Source organism: Sinohyriopsis cumingii, chromosome 8 (assembly GCF_028554795.1).
Source record: "Sinohyriopsis cumingii isolate HCF-2022 chromosome 8, ASM2855479v2, whole genome shotgun sequence".
Lineage (NCBI taxonomy): Eukaryota > Metazoa > Mollusca > Bivalvia > Unionida > Unionidae > Sinohyriopsis > Sinohyriopsis cumingii.
This window is the reverse complement of record NC_142968.1, coordinates 117,190,657-117,213,940: the sequence shown is the minus strand read 5'-3', so window position 1 is coordinate 117,213,940 and position 23,284 is coordinate 117,190,657. Positions and strand designations below refer to the sequence as shown.

General features: G+C 32.8%; 1 protein-coding gene across 1 annotated transcript in view; it reads right to left on the bottom strand.

The window, feature by feature from the left end:
• Positions 1-12,861, bottom strand: part of LOC149794477 (A disintegrin and metalloproteinase with thrombospondin motifs 12-like) — a 46,916-nt gene extending 34,055 nt beyond the window's left edge. Inside the window, exons 1-5 of the mRNA XM_089966574.1 lie at positions 12,703-12,861; positions 4,474-4,567; positions 3,914-4,010; positions 2,277-2,354; positions 593-744 (exon numbers count right to left, since the gene is read on the bottom strand). Coding sequence (XP_089822700.1) covers positions 593-744; positions 2,277-2,354; positions 3,914-4,010; positions 4,474-4,567; positions 12,703-12,787 — 506 coding nt within the window. The 5' untranslated portion in view covers positions 12,788-12,861. The remainder of the gene's footprint in view (positions 1-592; positions 745-2,276; positions 2,355-3,913; positions 4,011-4,473; positions 4,568-12,702) is intronic.
• Between the last annotated feature and the right edge of the window lie 10,423 nt (positions 12,862-23,284).

The following is a 23,284-nucleotide window of genomic DNA, read 5'->3' as shown; positions in this document are numbered from 1 at the left end:
TGAAGCTGAGCGTGATCCTGTCAACAATATCGAAGTATGAAGTTTATCTTTACGTATTTAAACATAAAGAAACCGAAAGCAAATGTTTGTCTTGTGATAATATTGTGATAAGATATGATTACGAAAAAAAGCGACCTTAAGAAATCTACGACAAATTTTGTTCGGTGGATAGCATCTTGGCAAGCATAGATCCTAAAGATAAAAAAATTAATTAGTGCTCCATATGAATGTAATTGGTAGTTAGGTCTGGTATTAAAGTCTAAGAAAAAGAAGGAAAAATAACAGCATAATACATGATAACAAAATTATTCTGCAATCAACATATCATTATTTAGTTTATAAAATATTAATGAAGTGGTGATTATTATTTTCCTTGTAATTATGGTCGTTTTTGTTGTGCTGTCATGGTAATTAGAGTTGTGTGTTTGCATTACTTATTTGCTGTCATTGCCATCTATGCTTGTTATTGATATATTGAACTGACATACCGTGGTTGGGTACAAAGGTGCAAAAGCGATACACTGGAGAAAATTACTTACTCCGTGCCATTTTTTAGGTGGTTATGTGGTTTCGAATGAAACAAATTGCTTACGCTGTGACAAGCATCAGATGGTCATGTGGTTTAGTATGTAACATAGAAGCCGATGTCTTAGTCAACTCATCCAGAATTAATTCTCCATTCACTTGATATATACTGCCGTTCATCTTTTTGATATCCTCTGTCCAATGGGATTGTGTTGCAGTCTGAAATTGTAATGCTTTAAATGTGTCAAGCAGTATGAAAAGAGTGTTCTGTTGGAGAAACAGTAGGTTTTAAATACCCAAATGATGGTGATGATGATGATAGGGATGGTTGTGGTTATGATTATATTACATGTATATCCATTTATTTGTCATTAGACAATTACTGTTGGCGATGACGTTATTTTAGTGATTAAAATGCAAATTGTGTTGTTTACTGTTTTTATTACCATAACTGCTTTTCATTCATGTCAAAAAATATTATTTAACTTAACACTCGCTAAGGGAGAAATATGCGGAAATAACGAAAATATAGATGGCTAGAGTTATCTGTACAAGACAAACCGCCCATATTTTAATAATAATAATAATAATAATAATAATAATAATAATAAACAACTTTATAATGGAGGAAAGCATATTTCCTCATACAATAGCTATCTGTTGTGTGTCCCTCAATTTTGTAACAGGTTATGTGATACTGACACCCACTCAAGTAAGTTCCCACAGACACAAACATGAACTAATGTATAAAACTATAATGGCAATATTTGAATAATATTCTGTACACGAGAACACACAGTTTAGCATGTCATTTCATTTATGCATACAAATAAGGAAATGATGCGATATTATTTCTGAGCACAATGATAAACTTCTGTTCTGTGAGGCTTTTAATACACCGTTCCAGCTGGTCAAAAAATAATTAGGCTGATGAGGTTTTTAACGAAGCAAGGGAATGTGGATTACGTATCATCGGGATAAGGAGTTCTAAAGGGTATGTGCTGATACAGTGTAAGAACGTTTGATATCTTAACTTATGCTCATGGAATCTGGAATTCCTTGTTAGTCGCTAATCGAAGCTAACGATATGCATTTCGTGATTTTAGTACATTTACGATATGTGTCCTAATTTATGAAAAGTCGGTTAACAGCATCAAGAATTCTGCAGAATTCAGGGACAGCACTTACCGTTCTGTTCGGAGTGCATTTGTAATTCTCTCTCTCTCTCTCTCTCTCTCTCCATATATATATATATATATATATATATATATATATATATATATATATATATATATATATATATATATATATTTATTTATTTATACACATATGTATTTGGTTCTCATGAAATAATTAGTATGTCTTTGTGTTATTAGCCATAGTAGACATGAAATCTAAACATTCAAATGAGTTGTATTAGGTAGTTTCATCATTATTCTCGCGGCCCTTTTCTTGTCGTTTATCAGTTCTAGATAGAATTATAACTGGATGTGATTCCCCGTAAGGTACAGGCATACACACTATAACTCGCATATTCGTTTGTACCATCAAATATATAATTTGTGATGGTATATAAACATTAAATATGGGGACAATTTATTGTTTTGGATAAACCTAAAATTCATGCAATTAAGATTGGGTTCCTGGAAGCTCTGTTATTTGCAAAGAACAAATGACAGATATTATTACCTACCGTGCTAACTTGAATCTCAATGTTATTTGCAAAGAACAAATGACATATTATTACCTACCGTGCTAACTTGAATCTCAATGAGAACTAGTTTCACATATACCCCATACTTCTCGAGACTCCTGTAGGTCATGTCAGCCTATGATATGAAGATGATAAAAAAGATAAATGGCAGAAAGTTCAAGAGACAAAATGAAATCCGCATATAGTTCTCGTCTAAGCCCTAAAACGTTTTGCATGAAACGTGTTGTACTGATGTGACATATAATTCTCCAGACAGCAGATATGTATAACCATAACATGTCTTATCAATATAAGCAACAAAACGGAGTCAAGTGCTTGAACAAATACAACCAAAGTGATCTAATAGTATTTACATAACATTCTCTAACATATGGCTACAATGCTTTGATTCTTTGACTGAGTGTTCTGCCAATACATCCTCGACTAAGCAAAATAAATACAAAGAATAAATTTATACAGTTCCATATTAATGCTGATAACATATTAGATATTAGCAACAAAGTATGTTTATTTGTAGCACGCATCTCCTCATCCCGATACTTAGCAATCTTTTTTGCTAATATTGTGCAAACTAATTTAAATTTATCGATTAATAATAGAGCAGGTATTATGCATTTACATTATCAATAACAAGCACTTGCAATAGCATGCATGGAAAGGTCAATTACATGCATATCTTTATCAAATATATTAATAAAATATTAATAACCATTATAACGTTATCAATAACATGTATAGCAATATAAAAAACAAATATAACATTATCAGTAACACGTATGTGACTATGAATAAGAAGAATAGCAGTATCAATAGAATGTCACAAGACTAAATTTGTGATTTGACTTTAATCATTAATTGGTTTCGACACTCGTCGACTGCAACAATTGCAGACGAATGTACGTTTTATATATCTTATGTTGCGAAGATTTTGAGACGAATATATTTAGACTAATATTTCCTCGCGTTCGATGTAAACTATGTTAAGAGCTGTATAAATTTAATTTGTGGAATATATTAATGTGAACCCAGTCATAGCATAAAACGAAACAATCAAAATCTTATGGGTTGAGATAAATTGACTATGTAAACATTTAAGTCCATAACTTGAAGAAGTGAGAAGGTTCGATTGTTCTATCGCGTAGCATACATTTTTTATAAAGCGGCTGTCTTTTAAAGATACCAAGTTCAAGACGAGGATAATGAAACAATAGGCAAGTGCTTTTAGATGACGCTAGGCCCAAAAGCTGTAGAGATTTTATATAGCCTTGCTCTTTACATGTCCGATCAATCAAGAACCTGACATTCCATATATATATATATATATATATATATATATATATATATATATATATATATATATATATATATATATATATATATATATATATATATACATACATACATACATAGAGATGATCTACCTAAATACATTGCAGTTTAATGCTATATCTTAAGAAATATACATACAGAGCTACCTGATTTGTTGCAGTTTAAACATTTATAGAAAAGTACTTTGTAATTAGATTTTGGATGTGATCATGTGCAATTAACATCCAATATGTCATCTTGACTCTCAAAGCATAACTGACAACATCTCACTAAGGCTTTTTACATGATTATATTATTAGTATCGTCATTTAAATAAGCAGGTAACCTGTAACTTTTACAACTTACTGTATTAACCATAGAACCTAGATATTTCTTTAGGTTGGTAATGGCAGTTTTTTGTCGTTCCGTTGTGTCGCTTATACCGCTAGCTCTGTCGTACCATCTGCAATTAGAGGCATAATATTTAACTATTCCACATCTATTCCACCATTATTTTCTGATGATAAACTAACAAAAATCATAAATACAGACAGAGAAGCTAAATAATATATTTAAAAATATTATATTTGAATGAATAGCTGTATAGTCGGTAATGAGAAGTTATCTACATAGAAAGAATAAATATACTGATAGAAAGAGATTTATAAGTATATAAATTTAGATCCGGATATAAATATATAAATATATAGCCTTATATGCCTTTGTACGCGTACCTATCCATATATGTGCATAAATACAATTATACGTTTAAACCTATTCAAGTGTTCAGACAAGTGAATAAATTAGTACTTTTCATACCAACATGCTTTTATGTTTTATATTCCTCTATAGGGAAATTTTCTATAATTTGTTGAATTTTCAATATATGTTCTTAAATTGTAAAACACTTTATTCTTTATACTTACAGTTTGTAGAAGCTATAGTCGGCGATAATATAAAGTTCTACTGTATGCGGAGTTGTATCTCGAATTCCTATTGGTCTGTCACTGCCTGTGAGATCTGCAATATCGTGATCCATACAAATAAACGTATGACTGATAATTTTAATGAAATATTTTCTGTTGATTTTGCCAAAATCGTAGTCGTCAATATCCTCTTTCTCGTCATTAGCAGCAGTAGTAACAACATTATTAGCAGTACTAACGGTAGTTAAGTTGACACTATATTAGCTGGAGGAAGTGATGACATAAAATATAGTTTTAGTGGTGGTAGTCTTTATAGTACCGGCAGTGAGGAGACCAAGGGTGTGTGTGCCTGTCGATGACAACAAGCATGCAGGACATTAATTTGAAATCGATATGCTAACAAATATATTAAAAATTTAGTCAGCACAAGTAGAATTTTCGTTTCTAATATAACCTCATCCATGTGGGAATCTGTAACATGTTCTTAGTGTTTAATTTGAGACAGATCGCAACTTGGCTATGATGATTTCAAGGTAGTCAGTTAAGAACATATTTAAATATTGACAATCTAAGATAATGACCCAATCCTGCACATATACCTTCATAAAAGCCACATACACATAAACTATACGGCATATAAAACAGACATTAAAGAACTATTTATCACTATCTGTCATCATATTTCAGAAGTAGTTGAAATAATGACAATAGCAGACGCCAGGAAGTGTAATATTTGTACTGTTCGTTTGTGGGTGGGAAACGATTTTCATTTTGGTATCATTTACTGTATTATATTTGCAAGCATTTTGAAGTGTGCAAAAGTCTTGGTATTTTTGTATCTCTGAGAATCGTATTTCATATTTCTTCTATAATAAAATTTTCAGTGTCGGGCATAAAAGTACCATGCACTGGGAAGTGAATCAATCTTGAAATGGTAACGTATTGAGCAACTATATATTGACAGAGTCACTCGTAGCTCTAATTATCTCAATGTAACAAATTTAATTATCGTAACCGTGGATGGGGCCGAGCAAGGATTCTTGTTACTCTTCTTCGCAAATGCTTAGAAAGTTCATGATAGCGTACATGGAATAATTTGTTATTAAACCATGAGACATTGACCAGTCATTATGAAATGTTTGAACTACAAAGAATAGGTGAGAGTCTTACAAAGATATCGGAAATTTAACTGTATGTATGTTGCTGGTAACGAGAGTAAGCTCGAGATCGATTTGTTCAATGAAACGGTCAAAATAAACCATTATCTTTGCAGAGAGGAGGATTTTCTAGCTTAAAATTTTCGACCATAGACAATTTCTTTAGCCTCGAGTGGCAAAGGCTATTGATGACGGAAAAGGAGCGTATTTTAAATACGATAAACCGGTAATAGTTACACTTATACATTTTTGAAGAAGTTAAGGAAAAACACTTGTTTGTTCAGAACAAACTTTAATATGGCCAAGGATGACAAATCTTACAGGAAGAAGATACACTCAAAACTACTAACTAAACACGATTGGTTTCGAATTAGATGGAAAATTCTATTTCAAGATCATTTGAACTTATCTATCATCTTATGATATAATTGTGGTTAATGGTGATATGGGAAGAAGTCACAAATGAGTTTATACTTTATTTGTTAAACATTTTTGATGATGTAAGAATTTGAGCACAATCATCAAAAGAAGATCATGTGATATTTATGCATTTTTGAGTGAATTGCTTTTTTAATATTTTATACCTTTTTTAAGCATCATATCCGTTCTAAAATAGTCTTTGGGTTCTCATGTTATGAAATTATTACATGTTAAGTTGAAATAACATTTTGGAAAATATTCCAGTCGACCATATGGATCACCTCTTATAACGTTTAACTAATATTAAAATATTTTACATGAGCTTGCCTAAACTTAAATGAACTCGAGCTATACAACTATGCTGTTGTGCGTCCAATTCTAGTACCATTGTAGTAGTCTATAATAAAAGCAATCGCTTGTAATATTAAAGTTGCAGATAACTCTTACATTGTATGCTACTTGTACTATAAAGGAGTTTCTAACGATCATCAATACGCACGTTTTAACAATTTATGAAACCTTTATATCGAAAAAGGAGGAATATGAAACAGGTACAATTTGTATCTGTTTGAAACATATTTATTTTGCTAAATGCGTTGTAACATGCATTTGTTTAATTATTGTGATATCTCTTGTTAGTCAATTTGGCTCTGTTATCGTGGTGAATAAATTTTTTTTCAACAACATTTTTATCGACTATTTAATGAGAATACATTGAAGGAAAGCAACTAGTACAAAATAGGAATAAAGATAACTAAAGTCAAATGTTAAGCTACCTAACGTAAAAATGTAAGATTATAATAAACATGAAGCATAAAACAATATATACTATGAACATAAATTTGGAAACAATTTCATTGGTTTCAGTCTGTATATCCTGCACAATCAGAACTGTTAACGCATTAAATTATTTGATAGGTAAAAGAAAAGGAACATATATGAAATCGCATGTCTGTTCAGTAGATATCAAACTTTGCTCAAACAGCAAGAAAGGCTGCATGAACCAAAGGGCACCAAAAGCACGGGAAGAGATCTTCAAAGAACAATTTTATTCGGTCTCAAACTGTGCGCAATTAAAAAGATTGTCGTTATTTCAGAGTTGAGTATTTCTTGAATGTAATTATTGTACAAGATAGACATATATTGTGCCTGAATATGATTTTTTATAAGTACTATGTTGTTAGTAACTATTACAGAAGCATTTAACGATGTGCTGAATAAGGCTTATTATTTTTGTTTAATCGAGACATTTATTAAATTCAAAATGGTTTAAACTTTACAAAGCAAATCATAATATTTCATAGCGTGAAATAGATATTATGAGAAGGTTTTCTGCAGTCATTTTGCAAGATAAACGTTTTACAGCTTAACTTTCTTGTTTCGTGCCTGCACCGTGTACAGCGTGTTGCAGGTCTCCAGTTTGTAAATTATATAGCCGGCTCCGGCTATCAACAGCAACATTTCATATTGAGAGTGGCCCATAAAAGATAATGCTTTTTCCTTGTTTCCTCTTTTGATTTTTCTTTCAAGCAATCGTCCATTTGATCTAGCTCAACATCAATTTAGGAAGCAATTTCCTATATATCTTACACAAGAAGTAGCTTTTATTCAAACGTTTCCTTCTCTTTGGCATGAACTTACAAAATTTGTATTTGTCGCTGCGAGCGCTAACTTGATTGCTAGCATATAACATATTCTTCCGTTTTAATTTTCATCGCCTTTTACAAGGTTTCCATCACAATATTTATCCAATTTAAGGTACTGCTTTTCCACTAGTACTTGTTCTGTTTTTATGTGTGCCTATATCCTTCCTGAATAGTGCCTTTAACGGTAATAATTCAATTGCCGTTTTATTTGGCTAAATTCATTTATTTCCTTATGTGTTTCTTTCTGAGATGACGTGAAAGTGTCCATATTACCCTTGGAGGCAATAAGGAAACTGTTAGGCAAACTACCTATTTAGAAAGCGGATAAAGTCAGTACTATTTAGTTAATAACAAATTAGAACTAAATAATAAATTTCATTCAAAAAATGTTGCATATGAAGTAGTGGAAGGTCAATATGGATAGATGAAATACTCAAAATGTGCAACAAGGTATGGTTGAACGGAATATAACTTAAAAAAAGAAATAAGAGTGCAGTGTAAATTTGGAAAAGGTAATATTTATTAAGTCAGGCTGCATTTAAAATAAAAAATGTACAACCCAAGTAAATTATTCTCTGAAAAAAATATGGATACTATTGTTGAAAGTCTTAATTAGTTGAGACACGACTTAATTCAAAACAATTTAGCTAAGTCAAGGACATTTACCAACTGGTATTGAAAACGTAGACGTCTCATGAGTCCAAAAGAGAATAAATTTAGAAATGTTTGCTATAGGATTGATAAGATTTTTAACCGAGTGATATATGACTGAAATTTCGATGAATTTAAAGGCGAATAAATTGACATTTTATTATCAAGATACTATATTTAGGGCCTAGTTTCCTGATGGACAAAAAGATTGAAAGAGCTGAATAAATAACAATAGAGTTATAAAAACGTTAGGATGTTTATACATCATACGATCTTACAACCATTGATAACAAGGTTGAATGTTTGATACGTTTTAAGACTAAAACGTTCCCCTTGGTACATCAGACTATTTGTACGAATGTTTAAAGACTTCAAGCATGAATAAGGGTCAAATTTAAATAAGGTGAAACATAAATGAAAATTGGCAAAGAAACATGACACAATGGCTAAGACAACGGAGACCTAATGAAATGTAACGCTGACACGTCATTGATGAAGCAAGAAAAACAAAAACAGAAAGACTACATAAACGCAGACATTAAGATTTAAAATGAAAGCTTACGGATGAAAGTGAAGTCAAAGAAGAGAACGCATTAGAAGATCATTCTCGAGAGTGGACTTTATTATCGAAACTGACAAGTGACTCGAACATCTTTGAACAAAGAATGTCACAGAGAATTTAAGAATTCTGACATCTAAAATTAGTCAAATGTACAAATGCAAATTAAAGGACTACTAAAAGAATGTCCGACAGAGTTATAATGACAAAGGTAGGATAAATCAATTTCAGACTGAAAGAATAGCATCATTTATGAATGTATTTATTCCTGGTGGAAACAATCAAAAACCTCGCGTATTTTATTGGTCAGATCAAACACGTAAAGAACACAATTTGCAGGAAAATAAGAATATGTACTGAGTATTTTTTTCAAAACACGGTAGAAGTCTGCATACAACATATGTCCTTGCTGGAGTATTAAATGCAGCTATTCAAGGACAAAAATACTATGTTCGATGACAGTCCTAGTTTTTAATTAAAGGATAAAGTTAGATCTAAAATTATATCTGACAAACTGAAATATTTCCCGATGAATATAAATACGTTTTATTTATTGCTTATAGTTCATATATCAATAATGCCCGATTTGGGTAAGAAAAGAAAAAGAAACGTATTAAATAAAACGAAGGGCAAAGATGTATATATTCTGGGAGTTGAGTTTTCAAGTACCAACTAATTTACAAGAAATATTAATAGACTAATACGGAGCAACCTAACAGCTGGGACGCAATTGGATTCATTTATCTGAACTTCAAAAACAATTTGCAAAACAGAAGAAGGATAAAAAAAAACCAGTAATACCCAAATAATTATGTTCCTCACGGAGATAAAAACAAATAATTTGTACACAAAACATTGTCAAGGCACTATGAACGTATAGGCCTGAACGTACAATAACGACATAGTTGTTCTTTCTGAACAGCAACCGTGGATTAAATCATGAGTCCAATTCAAAGGAATTAAACAAAAATTATATTTTAGAAAGAGTATTTCTTCCAATTTAATAATTAAATGAGAAACAGAAGACAAATTTAAGAATAAGAGCAACAAATTAAATATGTACAGAATAAACAAATCCAAACATAAAATATCTTTAATTCGTTAGGAGAACAATAATAACAGAAGAGCATTTAGTATTAGTCAGTATGAAAAACAAGAAAAGAGCATTATAAAACCGATGCTATATATATATGCAGAAATATCGAAGTCGTCTAATAATCTTATTACTTAAAGGCATTCAAACAACTACTGCAAAAATATGTAACTTCTTATGAGCTACGCGAATTAGAATATATCGCGTGCTGAAACTGATAACTCAACAACCACGATGCTTGAAATTACAAAAAGGGTAGGGTGAATGCAAATAAATAAATATATATTCGCGTGTTTAGGTCACACACACACACACACACACACACACACACACACACACACATATATATATATATATATATATATATATATATATATATATATATATATATATATATATATATATATATATATATATATATATAACCTATGTATTGAACCAGATGTCACCTTTGGAGTACTTTTTCATTGGCTAATGAGGTCAGATGGGTGGGTTCTTAGAAGAATTAAGTTCGGTCGGTCAAATGGGTTATTTTATGGAATGTTGAAGAACGTCACCTAGCGAATATAAAACAAATGGGTTGTATATAAGTCAGTGGAGCTGGACAATTCTTTCATTCTTATTTCCTATGTATCTGTTTAAATTTAGTCTGCAGATGTGATTAATATTGTTTTTAGATATATATTGAAAGAAAACTTTTGTTTGGACTATTCATTGGAATTAAAATATTTTTCTGGTATTGCTTTGAATTTATTCAAGGGAGTTCTGGAAAATGTCATTGTGATACATCAGGACTTTTGGCAGGCCAGTAAATCCGAAATTCTGGGCTTTATCCGGGGCGTTAGAAGTTTTCAGACTTGTGTAGAACCTTTAAGGGTTTATTTTGGATTTAGTTCATAATAATAACAGTTCTCTTAATTGTTCATTTTATAACTACGATAACTAAAATTACTTGTTAAGTTTTACAAACCTTATTGGTTTAAATGATTGCTTTTGCAAATGTTGCAAAGGCTGAGAGAGAATCTCTCTTATCACGATACATATCATAGAAGTTTATATTCGTACTGCGGACGTGTACTAACTTTTATATAGACTATCCGTATTACGGACGAACCAGCTATATTCCGAATGATCTCGATCAAATCAGAGATACAACTGACACGTCGATTATTTTAGCCATGTTGCAACAATTGCTTTAACGAGAACAGTTAAATATTAATAGTAAAGACAATGAAAAGTTTGCGTAAAAAGTATAGCATTGTACCAGCCTAGCAAAAATGACAAAGGTAACCAATGTCAAAATGAGTATGCCTTTAAACGTATAATTTCCGACAGGTTTAATTCTTAAATTCGAAAAGGTCCATCATACCAAGCCGCGACTGCCGTGTAAACTAGACTAGATTTTCATGCATATACCACATAACCGTGCGAATAGCATTACGTAAATGTTGTACATAGCAGGATCATGCACACGATTGCCGAACGATAGTATTTCAGACAAAGTACATTGCGTTCGCGCAAATAGTCCTACAAAGCAAAGTCACACGACAGCCGTGCTTATATGATAATTATCATTCAATATACATCAGCCACGATTAATGACATTTGATGGTTATCTCACTGACGCCATATGGACCCATACTTAATGGCAGATGCCGACCCACCCACACAGCACAAGTAGCTTTAGTCACGTATATCCAGCATTGTTTAAAATATCTGGTACACTTATTTTACAGCTGTGAAGAAGATTTCCCATCGCGTGTCTTCAAATGCATTGCTAACGTAGTTGTGTTGATAATGATTTGAGCGGTTCACGTGACACTGGCCACTCCAAACGTTTGTAGAGTCATTGATAATGATAAAATTATGATAATATTGTTGTGGGGTTTTTGTTCCTGATTCTCTGATAGTCATTTGTATTGGGTTGACATTTGACAGCTAACTAGAATGAATGCGCCAATAATTAATAAGCAACTGTTTAAGTGTACGATTCAAACTACCACTGCTCCCCTCCACAGTAAACCGCTCCGGTGGCCTAGTGGTTAGAGAGTCCGCCTCGGATGCAGGAGGTCGTGGGTTCGATCCCCGGTGAGTCATACCAAAGACTATCAAAAATGGTACTAACAGCTGCCTCGCTTGGCTCTCAGCATTAAGAGGTTAGTGTTAGGACTGGTCGGCTTGGTGTCAGGATAATGTGACTGGGTGGTACATCATGCTACATGCCTGCAGCATGATTCACCAGTGCTAGACATCACTAAAACCTGTCACACTGCATAATAAATCACTCTTTCACGAAAATATTTTTATAATCAATAACACATCAAAATGTTATTTTAATGTCTGATATCCGGTGGAGCAAATTAGAATATCTACAGATACCTTTTATTCTTAATTATTCTGCTTCCCTAACCTGCTACGAGCTTTATTGTAAACAAGAAAAGTGTTGCAACGTAAATGTATGTTACTTAAGATTCATAAGTATCGAGTCCCTCTTTTCACAAACCAATCCCCTCATTGCAAAAATATCACCGACACGAATCAATCTTGCAACGGTAAGGCATTTTGCTTGTTGTTAAGGATGATGGTAATTTACAATACCCGAAAGTTATCATCTCTCCTAGTATATATTTCTATGAACTTTATAAATTAAAACATCAGCAAACATTGGAAATTACGTTGTCTTGTGTAATACAGTTTCCTTACCTATCTGGCTCAGTCCCCCATCGCATTTAGTTACTAACACACAGACGAGAAGTATTGTCAGAGATACAACGGAAGAAGACGACATGGTTATTTTTGCAGTCTCTGCAGAAGAAGTGCTGGATCTGAATATTAGAGATATTTATAACTTGTCAAAGGTTCCCTAAAATAATGGGTTTGGCTTTCTCCAGAAACTTACACGGAAAAGGTCAAAGTATAAAGGTCAATCCAATGCCTTGATAGATAAGGTTCCCTCTTCCGTAGAAAACTCAATGTATCTTAAACTGCCATGGGGCGTCACGCGGATTTTAGCTGTTACTGATTGGTCTTTCCGTGGCCATTCAAGTACTTCATAAGGTTCACGTGGGTTCAGTGACCAATGTTTACTTAGCTTTGCATATCAATTTGGTTGCGTTCAAAACAGGGTCATGTTACTAACACTTCTTTGAAATTATTGCCCAAATTTACAGTAACGACCACTATATAATGTCGAAAAAGACCTCATTATTAGATCTTTGCAGGCAAACCAATTTGACAAAAAAAAATGTTCAAAATGTCAGACGTAGATATTTTGCCAGATGTGAGAAAAGCATTACCAAATTTAACAACAAACTCATTATTTTAAACAATGTAAACAAATAATGTTTCCATAGCATAAATTTAAAAAGAAAACAACATTTTTGATTGAACGTTAATCCCTCTCAAATTCGTGTTATGGGTAGATTATGAATATCAAGTTAGAAATATCAGTTTTAATTGTGTATGTGTGTAGATGTTCTGGTTTCAATCTAAAACTGCATTTAAAAAAAACGTGGTTCTTAACAAAACGTGGACATTATGTCTTTTCTTAGACGGAAGTAACCGATCTTATTTTATCAGATGCTTTTACATTCTCTTCAAGGAAATTTAAGATCACTAGATTTCAAACTTCTATAGCATAAATAAAATTCAAGAAACACATTCTGTAATGATTTTCCTTGCTTTGAATACTTGTCTCACATGCCAGACCAATGTATATATTGCATTAACATGCGGGTACTCCCAAAACTCACTGCAGAATTTTAGTGTGAATTAGAAATCTGTAATCGACGTTTTCTATATACAAAATACCGAAGTATGGTTATGACATCTGTACTCATATAATTTTCTTTACATCCTTTGAAGCAGACATTTACTCCATACTGTATTTTGAAAATAATTTGGAATTTTTCTAAAGAAAAGGCAAGACTGCTTTATTACATTTTCAGACCTGTTCGATAGAAATGCTTCCAGTCATTGTCTTATTGCACATATGCAAACAAAACATGCCACCATTACACTTTATCTAAAGAGTGCAAATTATTGTATACTGACATGTTTTGCTTGGTTTTTTTACTGAATTATTGGCAAAACTATATATGTATTTTGGTCCTCCTCCTTATGCTACATTCCCGTCGTCCACTGTCTGAACCTTTTATACATTTATAAATGACAAAAGGCGAATGATGCTCATAATATAAGTGCATGTACACAGTTGTATTTAAAGGACACTTCCCGTAAATGTAGGTTAAAGTTCTGTCCGGGTCACATTATCGACGACAATCATGCGCCGTACCTCACGATTAAGCTTGACCAAGCTATTCTAGAATCTTCTGTCCCTCTCCGTTCGTTTGATATTTGATGGACATTTTGTCAGTTTCATTGAAATCCAAAATTGCGTGAATCCATAAATACAAAGACTCTCACTCTTGCTCGCCACAGCAAAATGCAGTTCATGTATGATAAAGAGCTTCAAAAGCGATAAAGACCACGAGTCTACTTCACACGGCCGTTAAACACTTACCGGAGATAAAGCTTTATTTATCATGAGTGCCCTGAGTCAATTGTTCACATACGTGATGTACGTGGATTAATGTGAAAGAGGTTATGCAAACTGAATGCTTAATACTTATTATACCAGCTTCAATTTGTACCTATGTGTTCTCATTCATCCCATGTTGATGCCATCTATTTTACCATTAGTTTGAAACATGTCATTAAATTAACGGTATTCTGCACTCTATCATTTCCTTCTGTTATGATATGACATTACTAATGTCCCACCAATAATTCCTTCTACCATTTTTTCATGTTAATTTGTCACTTTAATGGATGCTTTGTACTCATCTTCGTTTCTAACATAAGTTTGTTATATATATATATATATATATATATATATATATATATATATATATATATATATATATATATATATATATATATATATATATATATATATATATATTCACACAAAAATTATGGCCTGCATGCACATGATTTGTTGCCACTTCTTCGTGTTATATTATAATAATAGACCATGGTCTACCACGCACTTCGTTTCTACCTTTTGCTCGCGTTTTGTTCTTACACTAATGATGCTCTTCACGCACGTCTTTTCTACGACTTGTTCGCATTTTATGTCATAACATTGATGCTCTGAATCGTTCGTACCATTTGTTAGTCTTAAATTACCTCAATAAACAACGCACATTTTCCCCACCATTTGTTTTATATATACCTCAATAAACGATGGCCTCCACCAACTTCTTTTCTACCATCACCTCGAATAATAGTATCACATTAGTCCTACATTTATGAGAATCGAAGTAGATATCGTTTTCATGTCTGCCTTGCAATACATAGTATTGGCATCTTCACCGGAGGTAAATTTTGGTAGTTTTTTTTTCTTCAGACACTGGTCCCATGACAGTTATAGAGGTTCGTGTTCAAATCTAACCTGTGAAGCACATATATTTTCAGCAAGTAATGTCTAATCCGTGCCATATGTTCAGTAGAAATTGATATTGCCAGGTCTTTACGTCTTGGATTGCAATAAAATAAGTCGTGCTAATATGTATAATGAAAATGTCTATCAAAACTGACGATTTGTAGGTAATGTAATATAACGTCTATTTGTACATAAATTGTTTAACCATAGTTTTCATCATATTCCGAGAATATAAATGAGGTTCACATACATTCATACATACATACATACATACATACATTTGCTTTTCACAAATGTAACCGCGGTGACTCGGTGATTATATATGGGAGGGGTATTGTTTATATACCTAAATCAAGTGTTTAGAGATGCTGTTCATTTTTAGCTCACTCGCTCTGGTGTCGGGGTCTTTACAAATAAAAGCAAATACATGTGTACGCTCTCATTACATGCCACTTATTCTTTATGTATCAGAGGCAATAGTTTTCTGTGGGATTCGCAGCATCTACCCAAAGTGAGAGAGATAAAGACTAAATGTACACAAATATTACCATTCTTTGTTAAGATTTTCAGTTTAGCTCATTTGTTCACACTCCCTAAGCACTGTTACATCTGGAATTATCAACCTTAGTGTGGGATGCATCTTGATCGGTACAATACCCTCATAACAAATATTTGTCATTGCAACCTCATTTGACTCTTTACTGACTGATCAATTTTTGTAGTTTACGTTATTTATCTCGAGCTCTTTTCATAAGAGAATCATCAACCTATATGATTGTACGTATTTATGTCAGTACCAAATTCATACCATACAGTAAGGTCACAATGACATACATTTGCGATTTTATTGATTTAGGTTAAAACTCAGAATCATAAAAGCTTCTTGCTTAAATGTTGTATTTCAAGCTTCTATTTCAAGCTCTGTTCATGACCGAATCAAACTGGATTATTCCATGCATCTGTATTTTACCTCACTCTTACCGCAAAACAGTATCACTGCCAAATAATTCCACATGTTTCTGATTTAGGTCACATCTTTATGTTGATCTCATGATATGATTTTAGGAACCTTTAAATGTATACTCTTATAACGAGATTCATAAATTATACGAGCAGATGCATTTTGATGAGTACTACACCCTCACCACAGAAGTGGGTCACTGAAACATATGTCTCACGTTTCATCGACTTTGAATAAATCCTGTGTTTGAAAATTATATATCGAGTTCTGTCCTGATAGAATAATCAAGCTAGATAAATGTATGCTTCTCTGCTAGTAACACACCCATTCGAAAAATGAATGCTTCTGTAACTTACAATGTAAGCTTTTTAAGTTGGCTTGTGAAGACGTAGTTTCAGGGACCTATACATACGTTATGAACACTACGCTCATAACAAAAGTGGGTCACTTTGATGTATATTTCATATTTCACAGACTTTGGTTTTCAAGCTCTGTTCATGCTGGACTCACAAAACTAGACGACTACATGGACGTCTATTAGTGCCACATCCTTTCCACGCCATAATGTCATCATCACATACTATTAAGATTGTCTTAAAATAAGAGAATAAAGTGAAACCAACAATTGAAGCAAACTTAACAAACAGTTCATTTAAGAGACAGTTACAGTATTATGACTTAAATCCCCAAAAAAAATCCTAAATCTTAAAAGTCCGAAAGAAATTATTTAAATGTCCTGGTGTACCACAACGATGTAATTCAGAATGTCTTGGAATGAGTTCAAAATAAATCCAAACTAAAGGGCGGTGTTGTGTAAGTCTATATAGTGTGTTTGCGTTTTTGTTTATGTAGATTGTACGGGAAATTTTGGAAACAAAATATTACATAGCTAACATTTTTTCTATGATTGTACTGTAGATTTCACTTTAAGATGATGTAAACATGTTGACATGGTCTATTGACTTTAGAAGGTTCTAGAAGGTGAATATAGTTTTGTCTTGTTTGTAAGCCACTAAAAGATTATTTACTAATGTTTGGTTCTCGGTCTAGTATTCATATGGAAATTTTTAATGTCCCATAAGCGAACTTGTTTAAACGTTTGATGGGAAAATGACCCGCATATTGCTTCTTTATAATTGTATTTTGTTTTATATAAATGTTGTTTATTCATTCCATATTTTAGCACCAGTCTTTGAGGAATCAAGTTTAGTTGTGTTCATTTATAAATTGCGATGATTTATTTATTGAAATTATTTATTGCAATTACAAAGTGCTCATTGACGTTTTGACTAAATTACTATTTTGGAATTATAGTAAATTTATTCAAAGACATTGTGGATTATATTAGTATGATGTATTCAGGGTTTATGGCACATCAGCACATTCAAGATTGGAATTCATTCGAAACACCAATGGAATTCATTATTATACTTTTTTGTACTGATGATAAATTATTTTACAATATTTTTGACCAAATTCATAACACCGTAAGTTCCTTTTAAATTTTCATTTTGTATTTTTGACCAAATTCATAACACCGTAAGTTCCTTTTAAATTTTCATTTTGTATTCCAGATGAATAAATTATTTGTTGGTTTTTGTTTTGTTCCGTTAATTAGGTTGAGACTTTAGAGTCGTTACAATATCCAATATTAAAAAAACAGATATGGCAGACTATTGAATTAATTTTGTAGTTTATTAATATGTAAAATGAACTTCAGACAACATTTTCTTTTACGTTAATTCAAGAATGCAATAAGGCTGTTGTGTTTGGATATTTCTTTTTGTGTTGGTTATCGATGTCTAGAAGATGATTGATTACGGTGTTATAGCCGGACAGAATATTAAAATATGAAATTAATGGATGGGACCAATGGAGATCTGAGCAGAGTTATAAAATATAACACGAGCCTCCTGTATACGGAACATAATGGTTTAATAAATTAGAAAAACAAAACAAAATTGTACAATACCAATTGTAGGGTACACCTCTATCAAATCATAAATTAATATAAAGTACTAAAATGCAATTAGCAGTTTTGTTTTGCAAAGATAGGGCAAATTTCATAACTGAATCGAGTGAGCGTTTTGAACATTAATTCTCCAGCATGACTTTATAATCTCATAACTGGTTGCTGGTCACTACCCAGAATAAACATCACTCGTCGGTTCCTGTCGACTAGTCTTTTTCCCCATGGCCCACTCTTGCGTTACCTTGTTTTAGTGGCCTCTCCCAGTCGATTCGCCTCTTATGGGTCGTCCACTCTTATGTTCCTTCGTTCACTATTATATCAGTCGTGGAAGCTATTTTTATAATAGAACAAAATAAATGTGTCCAAGTCCCTTGATTCGTTTCTCACACCCTGAACTGAATATACAACCAAGACTCCGTTTCTAAGAATAATCAGTATTGTATTTACTAACAGACCGCTACTGCCAATTGCATTCCATGTAATAACCTTACATTTAACACAACAGTGTCGAATTAGTATATTTTCTCTTTTTCCATGGACAATTAAGATAAGACAGGGAAATAAAGGTATTTTTCCAAGAGAACTTGATGACATTGTTAACTGATCTATAAGCATAGCCTGCTCCTCCTTAATGACAATTACTCCCTTTCAGTGTCAGCCTTTAATCACTTCCTCGAACGAAATGTTTAACACATGCACACATATGGGTGATCAAAAAGTAACCGTTAATTCCACCATGATGCTCAACCGATTCATAAGTTAAAAAGAATTCATATCGTAGTTAAACAAATAGATTTAAAACAAAAGAATTCACTTCTTAGCTTATCTACACTATTCATTGGCAGAAAGCATTATACAAACCTAATAATGATAAATTTGTACACTTAATAATTATCAATTCAAACTCTTATCTTAAGAATGATATCATGAAAACTTGGATATTAAGTTAGGCCACAATACCTATTTAGCATTACGGTTCGCCATGTTTTCACTTTAGCAGGACCTTCTCCTTACACACCTGGTTACGTGTCTCTCATAGACTTTCAGCTACACGTCCCTTGGACAAACTTTGCGAGGAGTTTGCCTTCCATACCTCCCACCCAAGACTCAAAACCTTTCCGCCAGGAAAACACACACACCCAAACCATTTATCCATACTGCCAATATTAACACTCACTCATCCAGGTTTGAAAAAGTAATATTCTCGCGTTCCTTAATATACCGTCTCTGCAAAATGTTTCAACTTACGTCAAATATTTCAGCAAGTATGAGCACTGTTTCTGCAACATTTCAACCCTTGGAATTTCGATTAAAAAAAAAAAAAAAACATCGTTCACCCCTAGTCCACTTTCTCCATACACAGTGATCAATGAAAATCTCATTAAGAATCAGTCATGTCCCTACCTGATGTATCAAGTACTAACAACTTTAAACATGCAACAGATTTAACACGCTTTCTATACGCGTATTTCAATTTAAAATTGCTTTGTTTCATTGACGTCTGTAAAATTCACTCTCTTACAGGAGATTTCATACAAATTTGTATCTTCCTAGACCAAATCAAAACGATGTGGGATCTTTATATACTAGACAGCAGGGGAACGAGACATCACTTTGTCTCGACAAAACCAAATAACAATATGCAAGGCACCGTTATTAAAACTGCCTTTTTCGGCTCCTAGCAGGAAAACCAAAACTAGTCATGCCTCAAGTGATTTTTGGAGGGAAATAAGGGACGGACAGCACCTCGCTAGCTATGACACTTCATTGGCTTTACACTATGATTTCTTTATTCTGGCCTAGAAGCTTTTGTTTATATGATTACATGTTAGACGTGAATTATGCTGTTGTACGCTCCCTAATTAGTAACAAGGTGCGAGAGATAAACTTAATCGTGCTTAACTTGTTCAATGTCCTTTGTAAGTGACTGAGAAAGATGTTCCATAGTTTTTCATATACTTTCATGCCCTTAAACATAACCGTTGTTGATACAGCTAATAAGTAACTTTCTTGTTGTCGTTTGCTTTTTAAGTAATGGCTCCGCTGTAAACACGTAGCTCGATACATCTTCATGCACTTGTTTCTGGTTACTATTATTTATCACCAATGTTTGCAATTTTGAGTATTATTTCAATGTACACGAAGTTTTGTGAAGCACATAGTTGCACCAGTTGCGTAACTGTTTGCAAGATTGAATAGTTGCAAGTCACAGAGCTGGCAGCTTTGCGGTCATTGCCGGTAAATTTATTGGACACTAGACCACCACAAAGGCAAAGTGTCGAATTGTGTCCAGATCATTCATTCCTAGATCTGCTTTTGTCTTTTTGGTATTTTTTTTATCCATGTCTCTGACAAAGTATCGAATACGTTATTAAGGCCTTTTGTCGTATGGTGGCAAATACATTAGGTAAGATACCAAAATTAAATGATAACTAAACGGTAAATATGATAATATGTAAATAAATGAAACAGTAAAGTATCACTTATCAAGATGTTACTTTATATTTGATGATGATAGAGTATACCTTACACCCCCGGACAACAATGGAATCAGGCTTCCCATAACAACATAGGACAAAAAGTGTTTTGCCAAAATACCAGCAACTAGGAATCTGTCTTGAGCTGAAATTACATTGAGCAATAAGCTATGTAAAATGGGTGTTTACACAACTTTTGTATTTGTGATTCTAATTAAAGCGAATTTACGGTTTGAAAAATTTCACGTATTCAAGTTAAGATTTGGGTACATAACTGGTACGCTTGTTTAATGTTTACGATTTTCTACTCGACCTTGCAGTTCGTATAAAAAATCAACCCAACAAAACATCAAGTGGGTATTTTCATGTATATAGATTCTAGAGTTTGTCTAAGTGTACATCTTCAAGATACAATATATGTAAGTTACACTCAAAGTCTAATGACTAATGAATCAACTAAACTTACGGAATTCATGATAATGTCCTCCCAATGACTCGTATACTTAATTCATTGAAATCAGTGATTTTCTCACTTAAATAAAATAGCGGAGTTGATGGAACAAACTCTCAGTAAACTAATAAAATTGTACGTAAATCTTGGGACTCGTAATGGTTTATATTGTACAATCTATACAGACAAAACTGTCTAGATGTCACACTCGGTTGAACAAGTTATACCTGTACCATCTGTACTCGTATATAAATCGGTTCCAGATGCATACAACATCGACTCTAATCAGCCTTCACCTTATTACCCAGCAGATCAGGATATGTGTTGTTGTTCTACTGATTACTCTTAGCAAACGCCAGAGAACCAGATGTGCCGGGGCATGATGCGGCAGAAGATCTGGGTCTGTTCACATTGCGGTTGAACTGGACTTATAACCGCATATAGATAGTACCTATGTGATTCTATAAGTCAGCTAGCTATTGGAACGTTTCTTATGTTCTCAGTTGCTCGGTATATACGGCATATATTATTTGGAATTTGGAATTGCAATTACAGCGTGACAAGGACCATTTCTTCTGATAATAATATTGGTTGCCATGTTGAATTAGTATTGCTCTCCAGCCATTACATCAGCCAAGATAAAAGAACAGAATTTGGTAATAATAACGAAATGTGGAACCTGCAGAAGAAGACGACGAAGAAGAAGACTCTTTATTTCTTGTAACATAGGTCACCGGCCCAATTACATACATGTATTAAATAATATGGTACAAACACGAAACATAACAATTCTAAAATTAACACACTGAATCATTCCATTTCATCGCTGTTGCTAGAGAGAGATAAATTATGTAATATGTTAATATTATTATTGCCTCTCAAATTAAATTATAAAATTTGTATCCGATTTGCATTACAATGAATGCATGAAGGTAAATATACGTTTCTCAAATTACCATTCATCGGGTATTTAGCAGCAATGTGAAACTCATCTTATATATCTGCAAGACAATGACACTTTCAACATAGGGGATATTTTTAAACCTACCTATATTTACCGTCATAGGAAAGGTTACGTTGCGCAACATATATAGTAAGGGAACTCTGTACGGAAATTTTAAACAATCTATCTAGTATTGACAACTCGGATATTTCTGATCTTATTATAGAATCATAATATATCCTTTGAATTAAACTCTTCATTTAGTTCGTGTAGAAGACATGTTCACAACATTGTTTAATTATAATGGAAAAGAGTTTATCGTCACCCACACTTTGATTAACCCAAGATTCTCCATATGAAAATAGTAGATTCTTAACTTTATTTACTCAGCAATGACAAACAATCACCAAAGTAACGAATTTCATCTCAAATATCTCCCCTCCGAAAACTAGGTATACGTGGGGGGGGGGGGCCTTCTATTTTTCTCTCATTAGTTTCCAGATAATGCAATATTATTTTAGTTATATTTAGTGCACCTTGAGTGACCCAGTTCAAATTTAGGATGAGTACTAATTAAAAATCTCTAACCTAGATGATAGTTATATTTATTCGTATTTATGAAAATGTTGTTAGTAGTATCAAACATTCTCCTGTAGAATCTAGGGATAACACTTTCCGTCTGTTTGGAGTATATTTGTAATTATCTGTCTGCCTCTCTCTCTCTCTCTCTCTCTCTCTCTCTCTCTCTCTCTATATATATATATATACTCTCTCTCTCTCTCTCTCTCTCTCTCTCTCTCTCTCTCTATATATATATATATATATATATATATATATATATATATATATATATATATATATATATATATATATATATATATATATATATTGGAGTAATACTTTATTTTCAAATGCGATCGCCTATGCCCAAGTTAAATATTGTTGGCTAATGAATAGATTCAATTCTTTTACCAAGAAAGGTATTTACACATGCAAATAAAATTGATCTAAAGGTCAATATTCTAATGTTGCACC